Below are 19,163 nucleotides of genomic sequence, written 5' to 3' on the forward strand. Positions count from 1 at the left end.
ATACTGTCTATGATCGTTTACCGTCACAGAGGCAAGCGTACAGTTTAAATCCATGCGGGCCAGGAGGCATGTTTGAGTTCAGGCAGATACAGAAAGTTGAATGAGTTTACTTCAGTTTTTTTTTTTTTCATGTTTTCTTCATATTTTAATCATAACTGTATTTTGTACTGCATCGACCGTGTTTTAGTGGCCTCTGCTGTCAAAGAATCTGCTTCGTGTGGACATGAAAAGTGATGCGCAGTCTCTGTTCATCTGTTCTCTTCATAAATAAATAAATAGCCTACATGCTCGTCCTGTAAGTTTATGATTAAAAATGAAAATTGGAACGAAAACAAAATATTGTCTTATTAAGATATAAAAATTCAAATGACGGGTAATAATAGACAATGGCGGAATTTTTACAACCCAATGAGAAAGTCTAACAAACCACTGACTAAAGCATATCAATATTGGTTTGTTTTACACTTTGAATGCAACAAAACAAGAAGGTTTTTTCACTTGTGTCCAGCTCATGAAATATGTGTGGGCGAGCTGCAGAGAGAGATTTCCTTTTCTTGGAGCTAAAAAGTGGGCCATGTTGAAGAAGAGAGTTCATAATGCCAGTTGAGTATCCTCCTAAATATGACCAAGTTTATAAAACGAGTGCTTTGATATGGCCGCCATCCCATTAACAAGACGACAACCCACCATGAGTGTTCAGCAATAAGACGGCAATCATCAATTTCCTTCCCAGAGCCGAATCCAGCTTGTAGCTGAGAGATGTGGCTAATCATAACTAAATCTCCTCAGGCAGTTCTCTTGTTACAGCCTTTTAAATCATGCGCTATTTTCCTGAGGTAAATTATCCATGTCAGTCAGAATGAAAAAAATACACTGGCTTTTGTTACGACAAAATTTCCGCGTTTGGTCTGCATGGCCAAAAATCCTTCATATGCATCTGTGAAATAAGTCCTTCCCTCTGTGCATGTCAATCACCAGCTGTTATTCTTGTCCTGTGTCATGCAGTTTTGCCCGAGAGCTCTTTCGGATCAATGATATTGAGCCACCGGCATATTCTGGACCGCCACCTCGATACAGCTGTGACCTCCACACAGGGGGAAGGGAAAATCAGGATCGCACATAAAGAGGAGCATCAAATACTCCAAACATCACTATCATCATTTTCAAATCATAATTAACTAAATATCTTTTGTAAAACACATTTTGGAGGAGAAGCACGCCACACAACAGCAAGCACCCACCCACTTGTCACTCCTCATGGGTGATATGTCTCCCTCTACAAAAAAAAAGAAAAGAAAAGAACTCGTCAAAATACCTGCATTTACAGGCTTTCAATCTAGGCTGAGCCATTAGGGACAGAAGAAGAAACATATTTTTTTGACACAAAACTTGAGGCACCCATTAGACCTGACATATTTGAATAAGACTTGTGCCTTCCTGTCTGAATCGTAGAGAGACATACAGTCATGCCAGTGGAGGTCAGATCGTGGCCATGTTTGTTTTTACCCCTTAAATTTCTTACAGAACCCTTTCACATCACTGTCAAACATGTATGGTCACTTTAAGCATGATGATGAACAGAAACACTGTAAGTGAATGGTGGGCTGCGGTCTCATTGCAAGGCAAATGGTGTAAATATTTTTGTGGAATCACACAAGTTAGTTCAATGCAGAGGTTAGATTCATGAAACCTCCCCTGGAAACTTAAGAGAAGAAACTGCAAAGTCATCTAGTGAGCACTCGTTGATCTTTGAAAAGAAACCATGGGACAAGATTCTCAAATTATTGATGTGCTTAGAAAAATCAAAACGATATAGTTCATTCAAGGCCTCTGTGTGCTACAATATGCTAGCACATGCAGCTTATGAAAGCATTTTGAAGCAAACTTTTATTTCTTAAAATTTTATTTGCATTAATAACTACTAAGTAAACCATTATTTTTCACTATTAACTTATAGATAGTAGTATTTTTCATTGCATTCAATATCTAATTAGTAACTATCCCAATGGTTAGATTTTATAGTACTTAGATACTAGTGCCTATTAATGAGACACACTAGATTCTTATCCATCTCAATTGATTTTCTACTTGTCAAATAAAATGAACATTCTAAATGGCACAAATATCTTACTATTATGATTAACATGCAACTGAAATACCAATGGTTGAATAGTTACATGTAACTAAACAATAAGTATTAGAGTTAATAGTAAAACTGGAATTGGTAGCCTACAGCAACAATTGAAATGCAAAGTTGATATCTGAATCACCATAAAATTCACAAAATGTTGCTATTTGTTAACCATAGCAATGGAATAGTTACTTGCCACTTGGGACAGTGACTAGTAACAAAAGAATAAGAACTAGTATAGGCGATCTAATAAAAAAAAAAGTTACTCGTGAAACTTAAAAAAAAACCACCTGAAGTTATTTGATTACTTAGTAGTATAGTTACTTAATAGTAGTTAATATAAAGCACAATTAACATTAACATAGACAATGGTAATGTTAAAGAAATACATCTGAAAACGGCCTACATTCGCATATTTCCATTCTCCTTGTTTGACCCTACAGCACCCTGGACAGCGACCATCTCAACGCGTTATCAGAGCCCTCTGACAGTAGGCCTGTGGAAAACATTTACTGACACAGTAGTAGCATCTTCTAGTTGTATCACAACATTGAGAAAAGATGCAGTGGTGGATTTTTGTGTTTTTTATTGTTATAGTGATATTTGAGTTACCGCGTTGAAGCCATAAGTAACCATTCCAATACATAATGTGCTTTCGAGGAATATCCCGTCAAAAAGAAAAATGATGGGATGAACCTATTTCTTATTATAAAAAATATAATACGAATGCGGCGTGCAAACAGGTGACACAAAACAGTTGCTGTTGGCTGGAAGATATTCCCTGCGTCCTGAGTGGAGTTTTTAAGGCTCCACTCCCAGTGCAGTTGTTCTGAAGGCCCATTACACAAGCGCAGACCAGCAACTTTCTATTCCCAACAGAGCAATGAGCTGTAGGTCCTGACGGCCACGTTTGAAGATATTCTGAGTCATTCTGACTTTCTGCACCTTTTCATTCACGGACATACAAGCCTTACTTGGCTATGGGCCCTGTCAATGGTGACGCCATGGACATTATATCAGTTTATTACAATTTTGTCTTATAAGGAAAGAATTCTGGATCCTACAAATGAGCAAGGAGCGCGCGTGTGCCTACAGCGTATGTCTTTGCATATGCCTGATGATACCATGAAAAACCTTTGAGCGCTTTATTCCTGCCCAATATTGCTGCAGAGACGCCCCCACAAGCCCCCATCTGTTACTTACACCAAACATTTGGATGTCATCCGCACTACACATAAGCATACAACCGATGCCGACGGCCAAAGTCAATTTGCAAGCCCCTGCACAAACATTTTGTGGGCATAAACTTACCGCAGTCTTCACACAAGATCCTCCCAACATCTTTTTTCAGGTTCTTCCCACTTGTATCTAAGGGCGCAAACGACGCTTTAAAAACCAAGGGTTCATCAGTTGGGTCCATGAAAAATATATACTTGTGATTCTTCTTCACTTTAGCGCACGGAGCCTCCGAGCCAAATTCCCCCACGGTGACGAGCTGCTCCCGCTCCAGACCCCCGCTGTTCCGCGGCCACACGTCCAGGACTTTGACATTCACACTGTACGGCTCCGCTGAGACGTTCTGAGGCGCGGACTGCACCTTGCCCTCAATCACCACGGCGGATCTGTAAGCCTGGTCCTGCAGGGAATTCAGACTCGGGGAGTAGCAGGCGAAGGAGACCCCGATGAGCAGCATGGATAAGTGTACCGAATCAAGCCTCCTCATGCCGCCTGCTTTGGCTCGATGGTCGGTGGTCGCGTTGCGGCAGGGCTGCGGGGCGATGGCGGTGGAGCTGGGTTGAAGGCTGAAGAGACTGCGAATAGGCTCCAGTAGCACGGCGGCGCGGCAGAACTTGCGTAAGTGTCCATGCCATCGGGATCCGCTGCTTTTTTCCGATAGATTTGCAATCGGGAAACACCAGCTGGGAACCGGAAACGGCGTAATGCTGCTGGGTTAATACAGATCCCTCAACTGCATTCTGCCGAAGCGCATCCTAAAATACAGGTAAAGTCGTGGACGCTGCCTCCTCCGAAGACACGAGCAGGTATCCGCAAGACGCCGCCAGTCAATCTTTGCCCCGAAATTGCAGTGGTGAGCGCCCTACTCGCCACTGGTGCTGTGCATCTTCCACTGCAGTCGAATGTGAAATACTGCAGTAAACTATTAGGGCTACTTTCGATATCCCCTCAGCACAAACGTTGTAAGAATCCACTTTCGTAGCGATAAAACGCGTTTGCCGTAGGCTATCCCTCGCGCCCCGTCTCTGTCCGCCACCCCGATCTATCAGGGCAAGATTCCCCGCACAAACGGCAGATTCACGGCTGGGGTGCTGAAACGAACGCCCATGCGCCGGCGTGTGCGTCTTTAGTCTCCGACACCCCGAGAAAAATGGTCAGTCCATGATCTCTCCCATCGCCAATCCTCATCGAATAAAAAAAAAGAGGAGGTTTTTTTTAGGTTTGCGCTGCTTTGAGTACGATGGCTAACAGTGCGAATGAATGAGCTTTGAATGAGTTTTGCGTCTCATTCCATTACTAAATCATGCCCTGCATTCAGGTCACATTCGCTGCTCTGCCTCAGAGAAGAAAAAAATTATAGTGAGGCGTTGCATCAAATCTATAGGCTACGTCTGGTATTCGTTGCATTGTTGATGCCTGGCCGAGTGAGAACATTTTTAACAAATGAAAGGAAGGAACATCACGGATGAAGCAGCAGACTGCATCAAACACAAAATATGTGAACAAGACGGTAAAAGATTTATAGACGCATACTGTGGTGTATGGTAGAAAAAGACACACAATGTTTAAAAGGATATGATAGATATCAATATTAGACTTTCACCGGTTAGGAACGATGTATAAAATAACCTAAATCCTGAACTAAATGAAGGCTGAACCTGTGGATCTGCAAAGGAACGTAGCTCCAAATTCACTAAGGGCGACATCTGCTGTTCTCTGCGCACAGAACGTCAGAGCCACAACCCTTTTCTAACATGTAAGATGACTGGGAAACATGGGTCAGAAATAGCGCAAATTGGGGTCCCTCAAACTTATAGGCCTACTTACTCAATTGTAATTTAACGAAAAGTATTGGTAGTAGGGGGACAGGACCAGTGTCCCTTGGAGTAACTTGGGGTCATAGGGTTTTGCTCAATGCACAGTGGTAATAGTTCATGAGTTGCCCCTTGCCGAGTTTTTACTACTCATAGGATGCTTATTGCTTTCTTCAAGACAAAATTGTAATAAACTGAGCTATACTGTTCATTGCCTAACTGTCAAGTGATTTAAGATAGGCCTATACATCTTTATATTTCATGCATTCTATCAGACAAAGAACGTATTTAAGTGTTAAAGATGTATATTGTGCAATCTCAAGTTAAATTGGTAAAAAAAAATGATCATGATGCTGATATAGGCAGTTTTACAAGGTAATGACACCTTCAGGGTGTTTATCAGAAAAAAAGAATAAGGTTAATGCCAATACTTCTACAAATGCCACGTTTTTAAATAATCAGATATAAATCTGTAACAGGGTTGACTATTTGCGATTGTCTCCAGCTGATAAACATAAATACGCAAATAAAGTAACAAGATGAATTGGATAATGTCGTTCCAAACCCGTAAGACTTTCGTTCATCTTCGGAACACAAATGAAGATCTTTTAGATGAAATATGAGTAATTTCTGTCCTTCTGTTGACAGTCACAACTACTTTGATGCTTCAAAAAGTTCATAAAAATTGTTAAACTAATCCATATGAATAGAGAGCGGTTTAGTCCAAATTTCCCGAAGAGACACAACCGCTTTATACACTAAACATATTTAATTTAAGCCTTTTCACATACACATGTCATTCACATATACACATTCATCAATGCAAAGAGCAGTTATGGTAAACAGAAGCTCAAGCATGATCGTTTTATGTGCAAGAACCAATGAGGTTCATTCTCGTGTTACACAGCATGTTTGAGCTTCAGCAAGAACCAATGAGGTTCATTCTCGTGTTACACAGCATGTTTGAGCTTCAGCAAGAACCAATGAGGTTCATTCTCGTGTTACACAGCATGTTTGAGCTTCAGCAAGAACCAATGAGGTTCATTCTTGTGTTACTCACCAGAGCTTCCGCAAGAACCAATGAGGTTTATTCTCGCGCATCAAGCAGGTTAAGTTCGCTGATCAATGTTTATACTGTATATAAATACAATCCTAAATTCTGTTCATCATGTAAAGCGATCAAGTCAATTCAGAAAATGTGGACAAAACCACTCAATTCATATGGATTAGTTTTACGATCTCTTTATTAACTTTTTGTAACGTCTAAGTGGTAGTTGCGTAGCTGTCAATGGAGGAACAGACATGTCTTAGATTTCATCAAAAATACTTTTATTTGTGTTCCGAAGACGAACGAAAGTCTTACAGGTTTGGAACTACATCGAGGGTGGGTTTTGGGTGAACTATCACTTTAAAGGGCATATCTTGAAAGAAAGTGTTTATATAGTGCATTCTTCTTAATAGACTTGTGATAGGTAACAAATAACAAGGACTTTTTTTTTTAAATTAGATACAAACATTTCTTTTATCTATGTTTTTCAGTCAAAAGAATATTTGCAAGTAATAACAGCAAGAGCGAAAGACGAACATGTCATTTTGTTTTGTTGATATGTTCAGAAAATGCCTTATAGCACACAATAACAGCTCAATATAATAAGAGTTTTGACACAAACGGCACCATTTTCGTGGAATGAAATCAATAGGCTATAACACTTCTAGATCTTTTGTTTAAGTAATGTGAAGGTTGAGTACTGGAGTTACAAATCTCTTTATTAATTGTAGGTTAATTTTACACAGGCATACTACCAACTTGCTAAAGACAACATTCAAAACCGATAGATCATTAGAAACGCAGCGATGCGCGTGACGGAGACAGCGGTTACTGTCCATGGTTCTGAAACTGCGCTGCCCCGATAAAACTACTCCAGCCTACATATCTAAATATCAGTTTAACGAAATTATTCATAAAAGTCTTTATACCATAAAAACACTTACAACTTAGGCCTGACATGAGTTGAGACAATCCACGTGTCCTCAGCTACACATCCACCTATCTCTATAAATCGTTTGATCATATCAAACATGATAAACATCTCGATCACGCTTTTCTAAACACTAAAAACTTTTGAATAAATCATTTTAATCTCCACTTGCTACACCCTTAAAAATAAAAAGATAATTTAATGGTTCATTGAAGCACTGTAAGTATAATACAGCACCCTCTTTTTTCCCCCCAGATTCTGAGTTGCCTATATGTTTCTTTGGAGAATTAAAATTCCATCAGGTTACAAACAAATTAGTTCTAGGTATCATCCGTTGACAATACAAGCTTATGAGTTATTTGAAACAACCTATTATGTTACAATGATATGGTAAAACCAACTTTTTCATAGGAGGCTAGGATAAAGAACTGTGACATTTAAGGAAGATAATAAAACACAATCGGTGCATATTAAATTCGCAACCCAGTAAAAAGGTTATTATGACACTGGTTTTCGATTCTACAACCACTTCTAGCTCAGCGAATCTACCCATAAAATGTAGAATAAATCTCATATGAGATGTATGTGAACAATATATGAACAAGTTTGCCAGATTCAATAGCATCCCCATCTGCAATTTCGCGAAAGCAACACTGCGAGGCGCACGAGCTTTTCTCCAGCTGAGCGTGCTGACATCAGACTGCACGCGCACAGCGTTGAGCTCGTGCGTGCGTCCGTCTCCATGCCACGACTCGCTCTTTCGTTCCATCTTGTGAACGGCGCATCGGTGAAGCAGCACCGCGACAGTGTTTACAGTAGGCCTTCGGGGCTTACAGGTTTTCATCTTTGTTTTTGACAGTGTTCAACTGCGAAGGGCTTGCACAGGGGCTAACGCTCTGCCTGCAGACTGAGCGGGGTAAGATATGCCGAGACACGTCGCTCGTTATGAGGTCTGCGACTTTGGCAACAGCACTGCACTTACGATCTATGTCATGGTATTCCGCGGTATACCTTTTTTCTGGTCAGTATAACCACGGAATTAATATCCGCAGCCGTGGGCAGATTGCACAGACAGCTTGCGCAAACTCGTTAACTGTTTACAGTGCTGACAGACTGCGAGGCTGACACACACTCTGTCGGTTGCGGCAAATCCAATGCCATTTAATGTGACTGTGATATACCGTTATGAGTTCAAGCTTGCAGAGTTCACCTTCGACCAAAAGCAAGCACACCTTTGAGTAAACGCTCATGAGTTGAGAGTCGACGGTCCTTCTTTCCTTCACTCAGTGTCTTTTTTACGCACTGTCACTTATGTTAGGCCCATGACAAGCAGTTTACACGTGCACTAGAAGTTGCAAATAAGAACATGTTAAGTTTCAATTAAGAATAACGAGTTAAGATATTCTTCATTCTAGCAAGCAACAGGCCACACAAAGTTAGTGACCACTAACTTTTTAAATGGTTTGCCATGAGGTAATATAATTTTCTTTTAATCATGGGGAAAATAAGCAAATAGGCCTATTATTTAGATGCTTTGTATTTATTGTATATTTATTTTATTGTATATTTAAATATATTGAATGACAAACAAAATACATGCACTTTGTTTATTAAAGCATATGCTAGAGTAGACATACATGTGTAAGCAATTGAATACGTGAAGTAGGCCTAAAAGCCATCTAATCTTTCAATTAACTGCCGGAGCATAAGAAGCAGTTCACCTTGCTTCTTCATCAGCTGTTTTGACATCCCTCCACCCCCCAACTCAACAAACATCATTTAGGCTACCAGACTCATCTTCCAAGGATTAGTAGGAGTATCTAAGCCCTAGTTGAAGCTGCTTCCTCGAGCCCCTCTAATGCAATATGTTTAACCTTAATAGCATAAAGATAATATGGGCAAACGAACTCGTGAAATTTTCAACGTGAATGCTGCTTGTATTCGACGTGTGCTCGGTGTTTAGATTATGGATTGAAACATTAAACATTGGAGGGAAAAATGGTATTGCAATGCAACATGTAAATATTGCATTTATGAATCCCACTTCAAGTATAGAGTTTCTTCTTCTCAAGGCGTTCTTTATTGTTATATTAAGGAAAATTGCATGTAAATATTTTTTTTATCTGTTTATTACCTCCCTCACAAACAATGTCTGCATGGAAAACACGTCAGGTTCTGTCAACTGGACTATTATAATAATATTGGTAACTATTTACAATGTTAACATTATTAACCCTCTGGGGTCTGAGGTGTTTTCGGGGTCCTTGAGATGTTTTGGCATGCTCTGACATTTGTGCTTTTTTCAGTTGCTTATAAACATATTAATGGCACAGGTGAAATTACACTCTATATAGCACACACAGGGCTACCATTATATGTGAGCAACATGTATGTACATGTTTGTATTTTTGAGAGAATATTGTTTATGCGTGGTTATTGAAAAAACTAAAAAATAAAGTTTCTAATATATGGCCACAAATAACATACTAAATATCTGTCCACAAGACTTTTGACTAGTGGATGTTGTCGCCTAGAGTATTTGCTTCAAATTGATCTGAAAATCATTCTGGCTAATCATTCACATAAAACAATAGATTGTTTTAAATTGTGAAAAACATTTTTTTGTTTGCAAAGGCAATATGCGGATGGGCGGATCGGCCCAACCCCCTCATGAATAATTAGGCAGTTCTCACCTGAGCAGACTGCATACTAATGAGCCTTTCATTCAGGGGTGTCACACAAGAAAGAATGCAAGGACAATATATATATATAAATAAATAAATATTTATACACACACACACACACACACACACACACATATATATATATATATATATATGTGTGTGTGTGTGTGTGTGTGTATATAAATATTTATTTATTTATATATATTTATTGTCCTTGCATTCTTTCTTGTGTGACACCCCTGAATGAAAGGCTCATTAGTATATATATATATATATATATATATATATATATATATATACATATACATATACATATATATATATATATATATATACAAACAATCAAAATATAAATGAAAGCCAAAAGCACATTTTTAGTCACACCTTTTAGCCATCCACATACCATTTTTAGCCATCCACCGCGGTAAAAATAAACCAGTCGCATTTCAAAGTCGTACGCGAAATGACCGCCAGGTGGCGCAAAGGGACATTTAGCAAAACGTAAGTGGGGCTAATGTCTATTAACAGTAGCCTAAGGATGAAATACTACAAGTTATGGTAATTTCCAAATAAGCCTACAACAAATTGTTGGTCATACAGATAAGATATAATCTTTTAAAACTGTAAAAGGTTAAAGTAGGCCTACACTCACAGGCTAAAGACAAAACGTTTTCTCGCTCATGTGAGAATCAAACGTTTGGTTATTTCTCAGTAACAAAATTCATAGCCGAGCGGTAGAACTTACGGTTCGATCATCAAGATGACACAGGTTCAAATCCCGCACTAACATGGTCTGCTGTATATTTTATATTTATTATTGCAGAGAGATTTGTCTAGCTCTAAAACTCTGTTACACCATACAGTTTTGTTTTATATAGGCTATATATATTTTTTATTTATTTATTCCAGGCTCTCACGCATTGAGCGCCACACCCCCGATTTCTCACGCTGAAGTGTCAACCCGGTCGGTCAAATTCCTGAAAGATATAGTTTATCTATAGATCTACCTGTTGAGCCACTCGTGATCGACTAGTTATACCGTAAATTAGTTAAAATATTCCGTAATCTATTTAGAGCGAGCGTGCATGCGAGACAGATATTGTGCTCCAAACCGTGCGCGCGCATGGCAGAGAGGTCTGTTCCCTACAACCTAGAGTTTTTAAAAACATGGTTTTAAGTAAAGTGTGATTTGCCAGGGGGGACTGGGATTTCCTTCTGGTCTAAACATCCCTACTTCTGCTGAATTATTTTAATCCCCACACCCCTCCCTCCACAGCTAATCAATGCTATAGGCTACTTCACCAATATCAAATATATAAAATAGAGATATGCAACAGGCACGTTTAAACGAAAAACAATAAAATCAAAACCAGCGTTTCAGTTGTTCATTAGTGGCCTTAATGCATGCACGGCTTTTCAAAATTTCACAAAGCGTGTTGAGATTATTTTGAATGAAATATTGAAGTTTATAATTAAGTGTTTTGGCACACCACGCCGAGTGACCCTATGCATTTTTCTAAAGTCGGGTTTTATTCTGGCATCGTGAGTTAGTGTTCGACAAACGCGGCGGAGCGTTCATTTAGATTAATTTATTTATCTCATTATTACAGCTAAAATAACTTAATAGGCGACTCCGTAATTTTTTGGTCATACAGATAAGAGTAGAGTATAGCTTACATCGTTCAAAACTGTAAACTTGTATTCATATTAGGCTAACGACAAAAACAGTATATCTGTCGTCTCTGTCTCCGGGAACTGAGCGTCACAAAAATGAACCGAAAGCCACTTCAGCTCAGTCACAATAAGAAATCGGCTATGTCTAAAGCCTTTAAATGTCTAAATATTTAGGCTAATAAATGTTATCTGATTATGTAGGCTAATCCATATGAAAACGAGAGGTACAGAGGATCTACTCAAACATGCGGTTCCCAATGAGAAAATGACAAGACATGGGTGAAAATCTCACTCTAATTAAATGTAGGCTAAATCGCCCTGAATTAAAATGTAAAAACATAATAATGTATTTGTCGAAATGTTGCGATATTGTTTCATTTAAGTTCATAATTATTCTATAAATGTTATTTAATTTAGCAGCATTACCACGAAGCACCGTGTTTCGATATTTATTTGAATAATACAAAATAAAATAAAAACTTAATTCACAAATTGCATGCCTGGTTGTAAGGATCCAAAGATCCCTGTAGACTTTAATATTAAGTGACAACAAATTCACAAGCGTTTTTTCAGATTATATTTAGTTTTGCTTGGAAAAAGCTGCCCCAAACCAGTTTTATTTCATCAATTATTGAAATAATGAAATATTTAGTAATAAACTTTTATGACAGAAATATCACTAGGCTACATGTAACTTAAATCATTTAATTCCTTCATTATCAACACTGTCTAGAATGGCGATTTAAGTGTGAATTGCGACTTCTCTTTGTGTTAAGTCAGCCTCAGACTCCGATAGCCTGTGGGGGGTTGGAGGGACAGTTGCTGGACAAAGGTGTTAATGTTCCTCTTTCATATGGAGAGTGTCGGATAGCCAGCCTGATGAGCAGGCAAAATTATTGTAAGGATAAATCTGTGTCCAAATGTAGGCCCCATATCTTATTAAATTATAAATATTGTAGTTTATTTATTGTAGCCTATTTAAAGTTTTTTTTCACACAAAATTTCAATTGAAGTTATTGTAAGGTGAATTCAACAAGGCATGCTGTGTCTTTGAAGCAACAATTAAAGGTTAAATAATTTTTCCGTGATTTGTATGGCTGACACGCAGCGACATATACAGTATTATCAGCTGTATGATGTGTTTTTACCCTGAAATGATTAATTTCGAGAGAGAGACCCGCGCGCGCAGCGAGGGAGACTAAATAAACTTGTTAAAAAGAGATCCAGCGCGAGAGAGGCAAAGAGAAACGCATGTTTTTAATTTAATTATGTTACTTTGGACAATTTTCGTTTTGTAGGCCTACTGTTTTAATTAATTTAGCTGTAATTTCTTTGGCAATACAAATTTAAAATGTCGCAAGAATAAGATTAGCCTAGTGTTTCTTATTTTGCATCGCAAAAGAAATAAACTCTAAACAAGATGCAACCCTGTTTTAAATTAAACAATTTAAACCTTGAAATGTTCGAACTTGGTTTCAAACTTAAGTAATTTTAGTGTTCTTTTACATTACACAATAATTTAGCAGACTAAAGACGAGCTTCTTCATTTTCATTTTCTGATCGGCTGACAATCTTCATCAGTTTTTGTCGTTTGTGCAGCGGCTGCGGTTCTACAGGAATGTAGCAAATTTATGTTGTAATGATAATCAAACAAAACTCTTGACTTTAAATAAGTAAACAGATATAAACAGTTACCTATTTAAGCATCAAGGTGGGAAAATATAAACGTAGGACAACATCGGTTAACAACATGTATGCTACATTGAGATTCGATCTCGGGTGGATTGAAGCTCCTCGAAGCTCGTTTCGTTGCGTTGATCACTGAGCTGTCTTCAGTATGCTGTTTAAGTTGTAAAGCCTCATTCATGTAGCCTAAATGTTTTTATTGCAATGTTTTATGTTGAAATGTTTTCATTATTTATTCAATTACATTTCAGTAGCCTAATTTCAGTATTGTGATTATGAATTATTTTAACTACGTTTCACTTGTTGAATTCTTCTGCTACCAGCTTTCAATCGCTCTGAATCAGCGCGGTGCGGCAGCAGATTACGCATTAGAGAGAATAAACCGGAATAAACGAACACTTTTCAGAGTCTATGATTGTAGCGCCTCTTAGCGGTACAAGGCATCAAATACACCACACATTTTACCGCCGCGGTGGAACGGCTGATGTGGGCATTGTCATGGCTTGCCTCGACATTTGCGTTTGAATAGCGCGCGTCCTCCGTGGGCGTGTCAGATTAACGCGTAATGAAGTGTAATGAGCTGGGGGAAAAAATACTGACAGCACTCTCTTTTCATACAGATTGCATAAACTGAGAATATTTGTTTTTTATATAAATTACTTCATTTAAAAGAAGAGAATTTAAGCTTCATAAAGAAAAACCTCTCGTGCCTGTGTGACAAGTAATCGCGGAGTTACAGTTAATCTTAGGACGCGTTTCAGAATGGACTTCACTGACAGAGAGAACGCAGAACTCGCATCATGTTTGTTTTTCTTTATTTGGTGAAAAGCACAACACTTTGTTTTTATTGTGAGTATCCACAAAAAAAATAGAAACTTAACAGGATCTAATGATGTACAACACTTATATGTAAGATCAAAATTAACAGAGTAATTTGAGTCTCTTTTGCACTGATAAGGAAAAAAGTGAGCTGGTATCGCCGGCGAGACCGCCGACCCCAGAGAGTTAATGCATTAACTAACATGAACTAACAGTGAGCAATTTTTACAGAATGTATTACCCTTTGTTAATTTTCATCTTTTGCATTAACTAATGTGAACAGATACAACTTTTGATTTTAATAATGTGTGAGATTAACATTAACTAAGATTAATAAATGCTGTAGAAGTATGGTTGATTGTTAGTCCATGTTAACTAATGTTAACTTATTGTAAAGAGGTAGCCTACCAAAATATTGTTTGGGTAATCTGGATGTTGTCCTTCTTATATATATAGGCTATATATATATATATATATATATATATATATTCACTCATTTTTCCAAGGCATAAAGTGAGTATATTTATCTAAATTGTAACTTTTTAGAAGGAGATTCTAAATATCTCATTTTAATCTACGTTATTACAATGCAGACTTTTCATCTTGGAAATATTTTAACTTTTGGTTCTTTCTTAAATGAAGACTTAGGCCTATAGATAACATTTTTGAGACTTTGAGACTTGAGATTGCAACTTTAAGATTAAAATAATATCAAAATACAAGAAAATTGTTTATTAATGATGACGTGATATATATATATATATATATATATATATATATATATATATATATATATATATATATATATATATATATATATATATATATATCGTGTCGAAACCGATACAAATCTATCTCAGTTTGACTTATTGTTAACGAACACGCTGATGAATTATTTTAGAGATGAATTTTTTTTAATGTTTTCTAAATTATTAAAGAGAATCGATCATTCTTGGAGCGCAAAAAAAAATGTAACGCTCACAAAAAAAGGTAATCACTTTCTAGGGTTAAAACCTATAATTTCAATTAAATTAAAGAACTGTTAAATTCAATTAAAGAAAATTCATTCGAAACATTTGTGTAATTATCCAGTTTCTACTTTTGTTGGATGTTTTTGTAAAATAACTGTGCGCTTGAATATGGGCAATATTACTACAACTACAGGAATACACGCAAATAAATCAAATAACTGATAAAAATAATCGTAATCAAAGTCATGTTCGTCTACGTTTATAAAACAGTTTGCTTTAGAAAAACATGTTTAGAAACGAATGCATCATTTAATTGTGTATTACATTGCCAAACATTAAAATTAAGCATATGAAAGGATTTTGTGCGGAATAGTAACAAGGCCTTTAGATTTTATTACATTATGCATTTTAGATAGGCTATATAGTAAATAATATTATTTTACTCGTTTAGTTTAGTATTTGTTTTTTTATAAATAAATAAATGTCTGAAACTCATTACTCAATTGCATATGCATATACGAATGACAAATATTTTGTACAAGCTATGGCCTATATAATATCCGAGAAACGATACAGTTGCATTGGGACAAACTGCATGAACTGTTATTGTTCTTTTTAAACGTAGCCTACATATTTTAGTAGCTCGAGATTTTTTCTTCTGCTTAACCGTCACACAACACATAGCCTACATATTCATGTAAAGCATCCATCACAAACAACCACCAATGTAAATTAGAAAACATAATATTGATGGACTACTAAGATTAATCTGTTGTTTTCTTGCAGGCCATTAAAACAAAATAACCACAAAAGTATTTTCACGCCAACTGCCTTGATTCTTACATGCAGGCGAAGGTGAACATTATTTAATTAGAAACCTCGGATTGTTTTTTTAAGGAGATATTTTCTATAAGAAAATAAAAGGTGAATAACTGCAAAACAACAAATATTCTGGTTTATATGATTATAAATGATTTGCATCTGGTATAAATGCATACAGCAACGCAAATGTTAAATAATAGGCTATATTGGTAACGTAATATAGGCTACACGTAACACAAACCTGCAGAACATAGGCTAATAGCCTATATCATAACGCATACCTTAACCCAAATAAAATGCAACCATTCAAAAGCTTTAATCTATTTATTAGCTCAAAATCCCAGCCATTTAATGCAATACGGATGCATCTTAAAATATATTTCCAATAATCTATTTTTATTTTTGACATGACAATAAACTAGATTGAATGAAGGATGAACAACTAAATGACTCCAAGCACAACCGGTCTGCCCTTAAACATCCATATTTGTCCAGTTTATATCTTGAAAAATGTCTTAATAATTTCTTATATTTCTTAATATCAAAATTAAATATTCCTAAATTCCAGCGAGATCTTAAAGAATGAGACCAAACCAGTTTATATCACTTCAGAATTAGAAAAATCAGTTTTTCGGCATAATCTTCCTACCTTTTTAACTATCGTTTAAAATTAGCCGCTTGTAACATAATAATAACAGCCTAATAATAATATTAAAAATAAATAAATTAATAATAATAAAAACTAGATGACAACGAATACGTCAGCAAAGGACTTCCATGTCGATATTATAGCGAATATCGACGGCTGTGAAATATAGGCTGTGTTAGCCTATTAAGATACACGGTAAGGCAGCACAAAACTCGGAACTCAATTAATTACATTTTCAGTTTCGCTCTGAAGTGAATTTATCCTCATTTTCCAGGACAGAGATAATATGTGATTAGACATCACGGCTGCAGCGTTAGCCCTGAATTCAGCACGATGAATTTATTGGGAATCTGCACTAGTCTGAACAGCGCTCGTCTTCTCTCCTCACGCAGATCTCGCGAGAGCGGTGGCGTGGCTGCTTGGCAGTAGCTTGCAGTAAGACAGAGGGAGAAGGCAGGCAGCATCATGGCGGACAGAGACAGTGGAAGTGAGCAGGGAGGAGCAGCCACGGGCCCGGGTGTCGGTTCCATGCACCCAGTGACAGGAGGGGCGGGCTCGGCTTCCGGGCTGCAGCACGAGACGCAGGAGCTCGCTTCGAAGCGGGTTGACATCCAGAATAAGCGCTTCTATCTAGACGTAAAGCAGAACGCGAAAGGCCGCTTCTTGAAGATAGCAGAAGTCGGGGCCGGGGGAAACAAGAGCCGCCTCACTCTCTCAATGTCTGTTGCTGTCGAGTTCCGCGACTACCTGGGAGACTTCATCGAGCACTATGCCCAGTTAGGGCCGAGCAATCCGGACGTGGCGCAGGACGAGCCGCGGCGGGCGCTGAAGAGTGAGTTTCTGGTCCGGGAGAATCGGAAGTACTACATGGATCTGAAGGAGAACCAGAGGGGCCGCTTTCTGAGGATCAGGCAAACCGTCAACCGGGGGCCCGGCTTGGGATCCACGCAAGGCCAGACCATCGCTCTTCCAGCCCAGGGACTTATCGAGTTTCGCGACGCTCTCGCCAAACTCATCGACGACTACGGAGTGGAGGACGAGCCGGCGGAGCTGCCCGAGGGAACCTCGTTAACTGTGGACAACAAGCGCTTTTTCTTTGACGTGGGCTCCAATAAGTACGGGGTGTTCATGAGGGTAAGCGAGGTCAAGCCCACCTATCGCAACTCTATCACAGTGCCCTACAAAGTGTGGTCGAAATTCGGCAGCACGTTCTGTAAATACGCAGACGAAATGAAAAAGATTCAAGAGAAACAGAGGGAAAAAAGGGCATGCGAGCTTCAGCAGCAGCAGCAAGAGGAGATGCACGCCGACGACGGGGACGAGGATTGATAGTGGAGGGAAACATGCAAAAAAAATAATAATCCGAATAACCTAAAGAGAAATTATACGTACTTTGCTGTAAAAAAAGAAAAAAAGAAAAAAGAGAAAGATACATAAAAGATAAGTAACTGTTTAACTCCACGGGAGCACTACCCACAAAAAATACAATTCTCCACAGACTGACAGTCCACCCATCGCTGGATGTCATCCACTTACCCACCATTAATACCAGTAAGCGGCTGCTAAACCAAGTAATAACATTATATATGAACTGTGTTTCTTACTTGACGACAACAGAACTGAGTGTTTCTTTCCCTTATTAACCGAGAACTTTTTTACACGTTCCAAGATATTATAGAAGTGTTTGCAATGGAGTTATTGCCGAGATTACGAGGAAATGGTTCCTTAACGCTATGACTTCAGCACAAATCAGATGTTTTAGTTTTAGTTTTTAACCAAATTTTCGAATCAACTGAAGAGGTTGTCATGCCACTACTAGATTTTCCAAGCATCACCTGAGGGCTAGCTATAGGAACCCTGATGGGGGGGAGGGGGGGGAACAAAAAAAAAAATCAACCTGTTGATTGATAGAGGTACAGAGGTCAGCAGAGTGGTCCTGTGTGCAGGTGTCTGGAGGTGGTAGTCGACCTCTTCGCAAACATTCTGAGGAGTATTACCAGTGTATTTTTTTAATTGAAGTTGTCTTGCAGATGATATGCCATGTATTTGTGTCTCGTTGTCATTCAGTGTATAAAACAGGTACTCGATAAGTAAGAGCAATGACAACAGAAGAGAAAGAGCTCTCGAAAACATTTTTGTAAACGAAACTGGACCCCTCGACACAAACATACAAAGAGTCGTATGAAAATGCTCATGTAGAAAAACATACAAAGTATGATTTTGTGAATCAGATATATTTCAGTGGAGAAGAAAACAACCCACGTTTTTAGTGGGAATTTGACAAACAATCTGTTAAAGGGTTTAAAATATATAGAGAAATATATATAGATATATATATATAGATATATATCAGTCTACCAATGAGAGGATGAGTGGCGCCAAGGAATGCTGCAGTTGCATGTTTACCTGTACACAGCCACATTGAGGTGGATTTCTCAATGTTCGTCCTCAAGGACTCTTTTCTGTAATGGTTTCAATGTCTATGAAGTCAGTAATGTTTGGTCAGGTAGTTGATACTCGTTTTTCTTTCAAAGAATGAGTGTACATAAGATAATATATCAACACTTGTTTGATCAGACATCAATGGAACGAAAGCCCTTTTTCCATGGGGGCCCTTGAGGACCTGTGTTGAGGACCCTGACTTTAATGAAACTTGTTGGGGAGCATACTCTTCAGCATTAAACAACCTGGTGCCTTA

At 38.1% G+C, this 19,163-nt stretch overlaps 2 protein-coding genes across 9 annotated transcripts in view; one reads left to right on the forward strand and one right to left on the reverse strand.

Moving 5' to 3' along the window:
• Positions 1–3,854, reverse strand: part of nrg2a (neuregulin 2a) — a 94,899-nt gene extending 91,045 nt beyond the window's left edge. For all 7 annotated transcript variants that reach the window (XM_056262013.1, XM_056262012.1, XM_056262015.1 and 4 more), the window contains exon 1: positions 3,443–3,854. In XM_056262013.1, coding sequence (XP_056117988.1) covers positions 3,443–3,854 — 412 coding nt within the window. The remainder of the gene's footprint in view (positions 1–3,442) is intronic.
• A 42-nt stretch (positions 3,855–3,896) lies between these two features.
• puraa (purine-rich element binding protein Aa) lies at positions 3,897–19,163 on the forward strand. Of its 2 annotated transcripts, none has more exons than XM_056262021.1 (2): positions 3,897–3,985; positions 16,858–19,163. In XM_056262021.1, the coding sequence occupies exon 2, from the start codon at positions 16,931–16,933 to the stop codon at positions 17,792–17,794; it is 864 nt and encodes a 287-aa protein (XP_056117996.1). In that variant the 5' UTR covers positions 3,897–3,985; positions 16,858–16,930; the 3' UTR covers positions 17,795–19,163. The 2 variants fall into 2 exon arrangements, with proteins under 2 accessions (XP_056117996.1, XP_056117995.1); XM_056262020.1 differs by lacking the exon at positions 3,897–3,985 and adding an exon at positions 7,876–8,076.

Source organism: Rhinichthys klamathensis, unplaced genomic scaffold (genome assembly GCF_029890125.1).
Source record: "Rhinichthys klamathensis goyatoka isolate OS25496 unplaced genomic scaffold, OSU_Roscu_1.1 h1tg000191l_1, whole genome shotgun sequence".
Taxonomy (NCBI): domain Eukaryota; kingdom Metazoa; phylum Chordata; class Actinopteri; order Cypriniformes; family Leuciscidae; genus Rhinichthys; species Rhinichthys klamathensis.

Coding starts and splice junctions, on each gene's coding strand:
- puraa (XM_056262021.1), top strand. CDS start 16,931: ATGGCGGACAGAGACAGTGGAAGTGAGCAGGGAGGAGCAGCCACGGGC.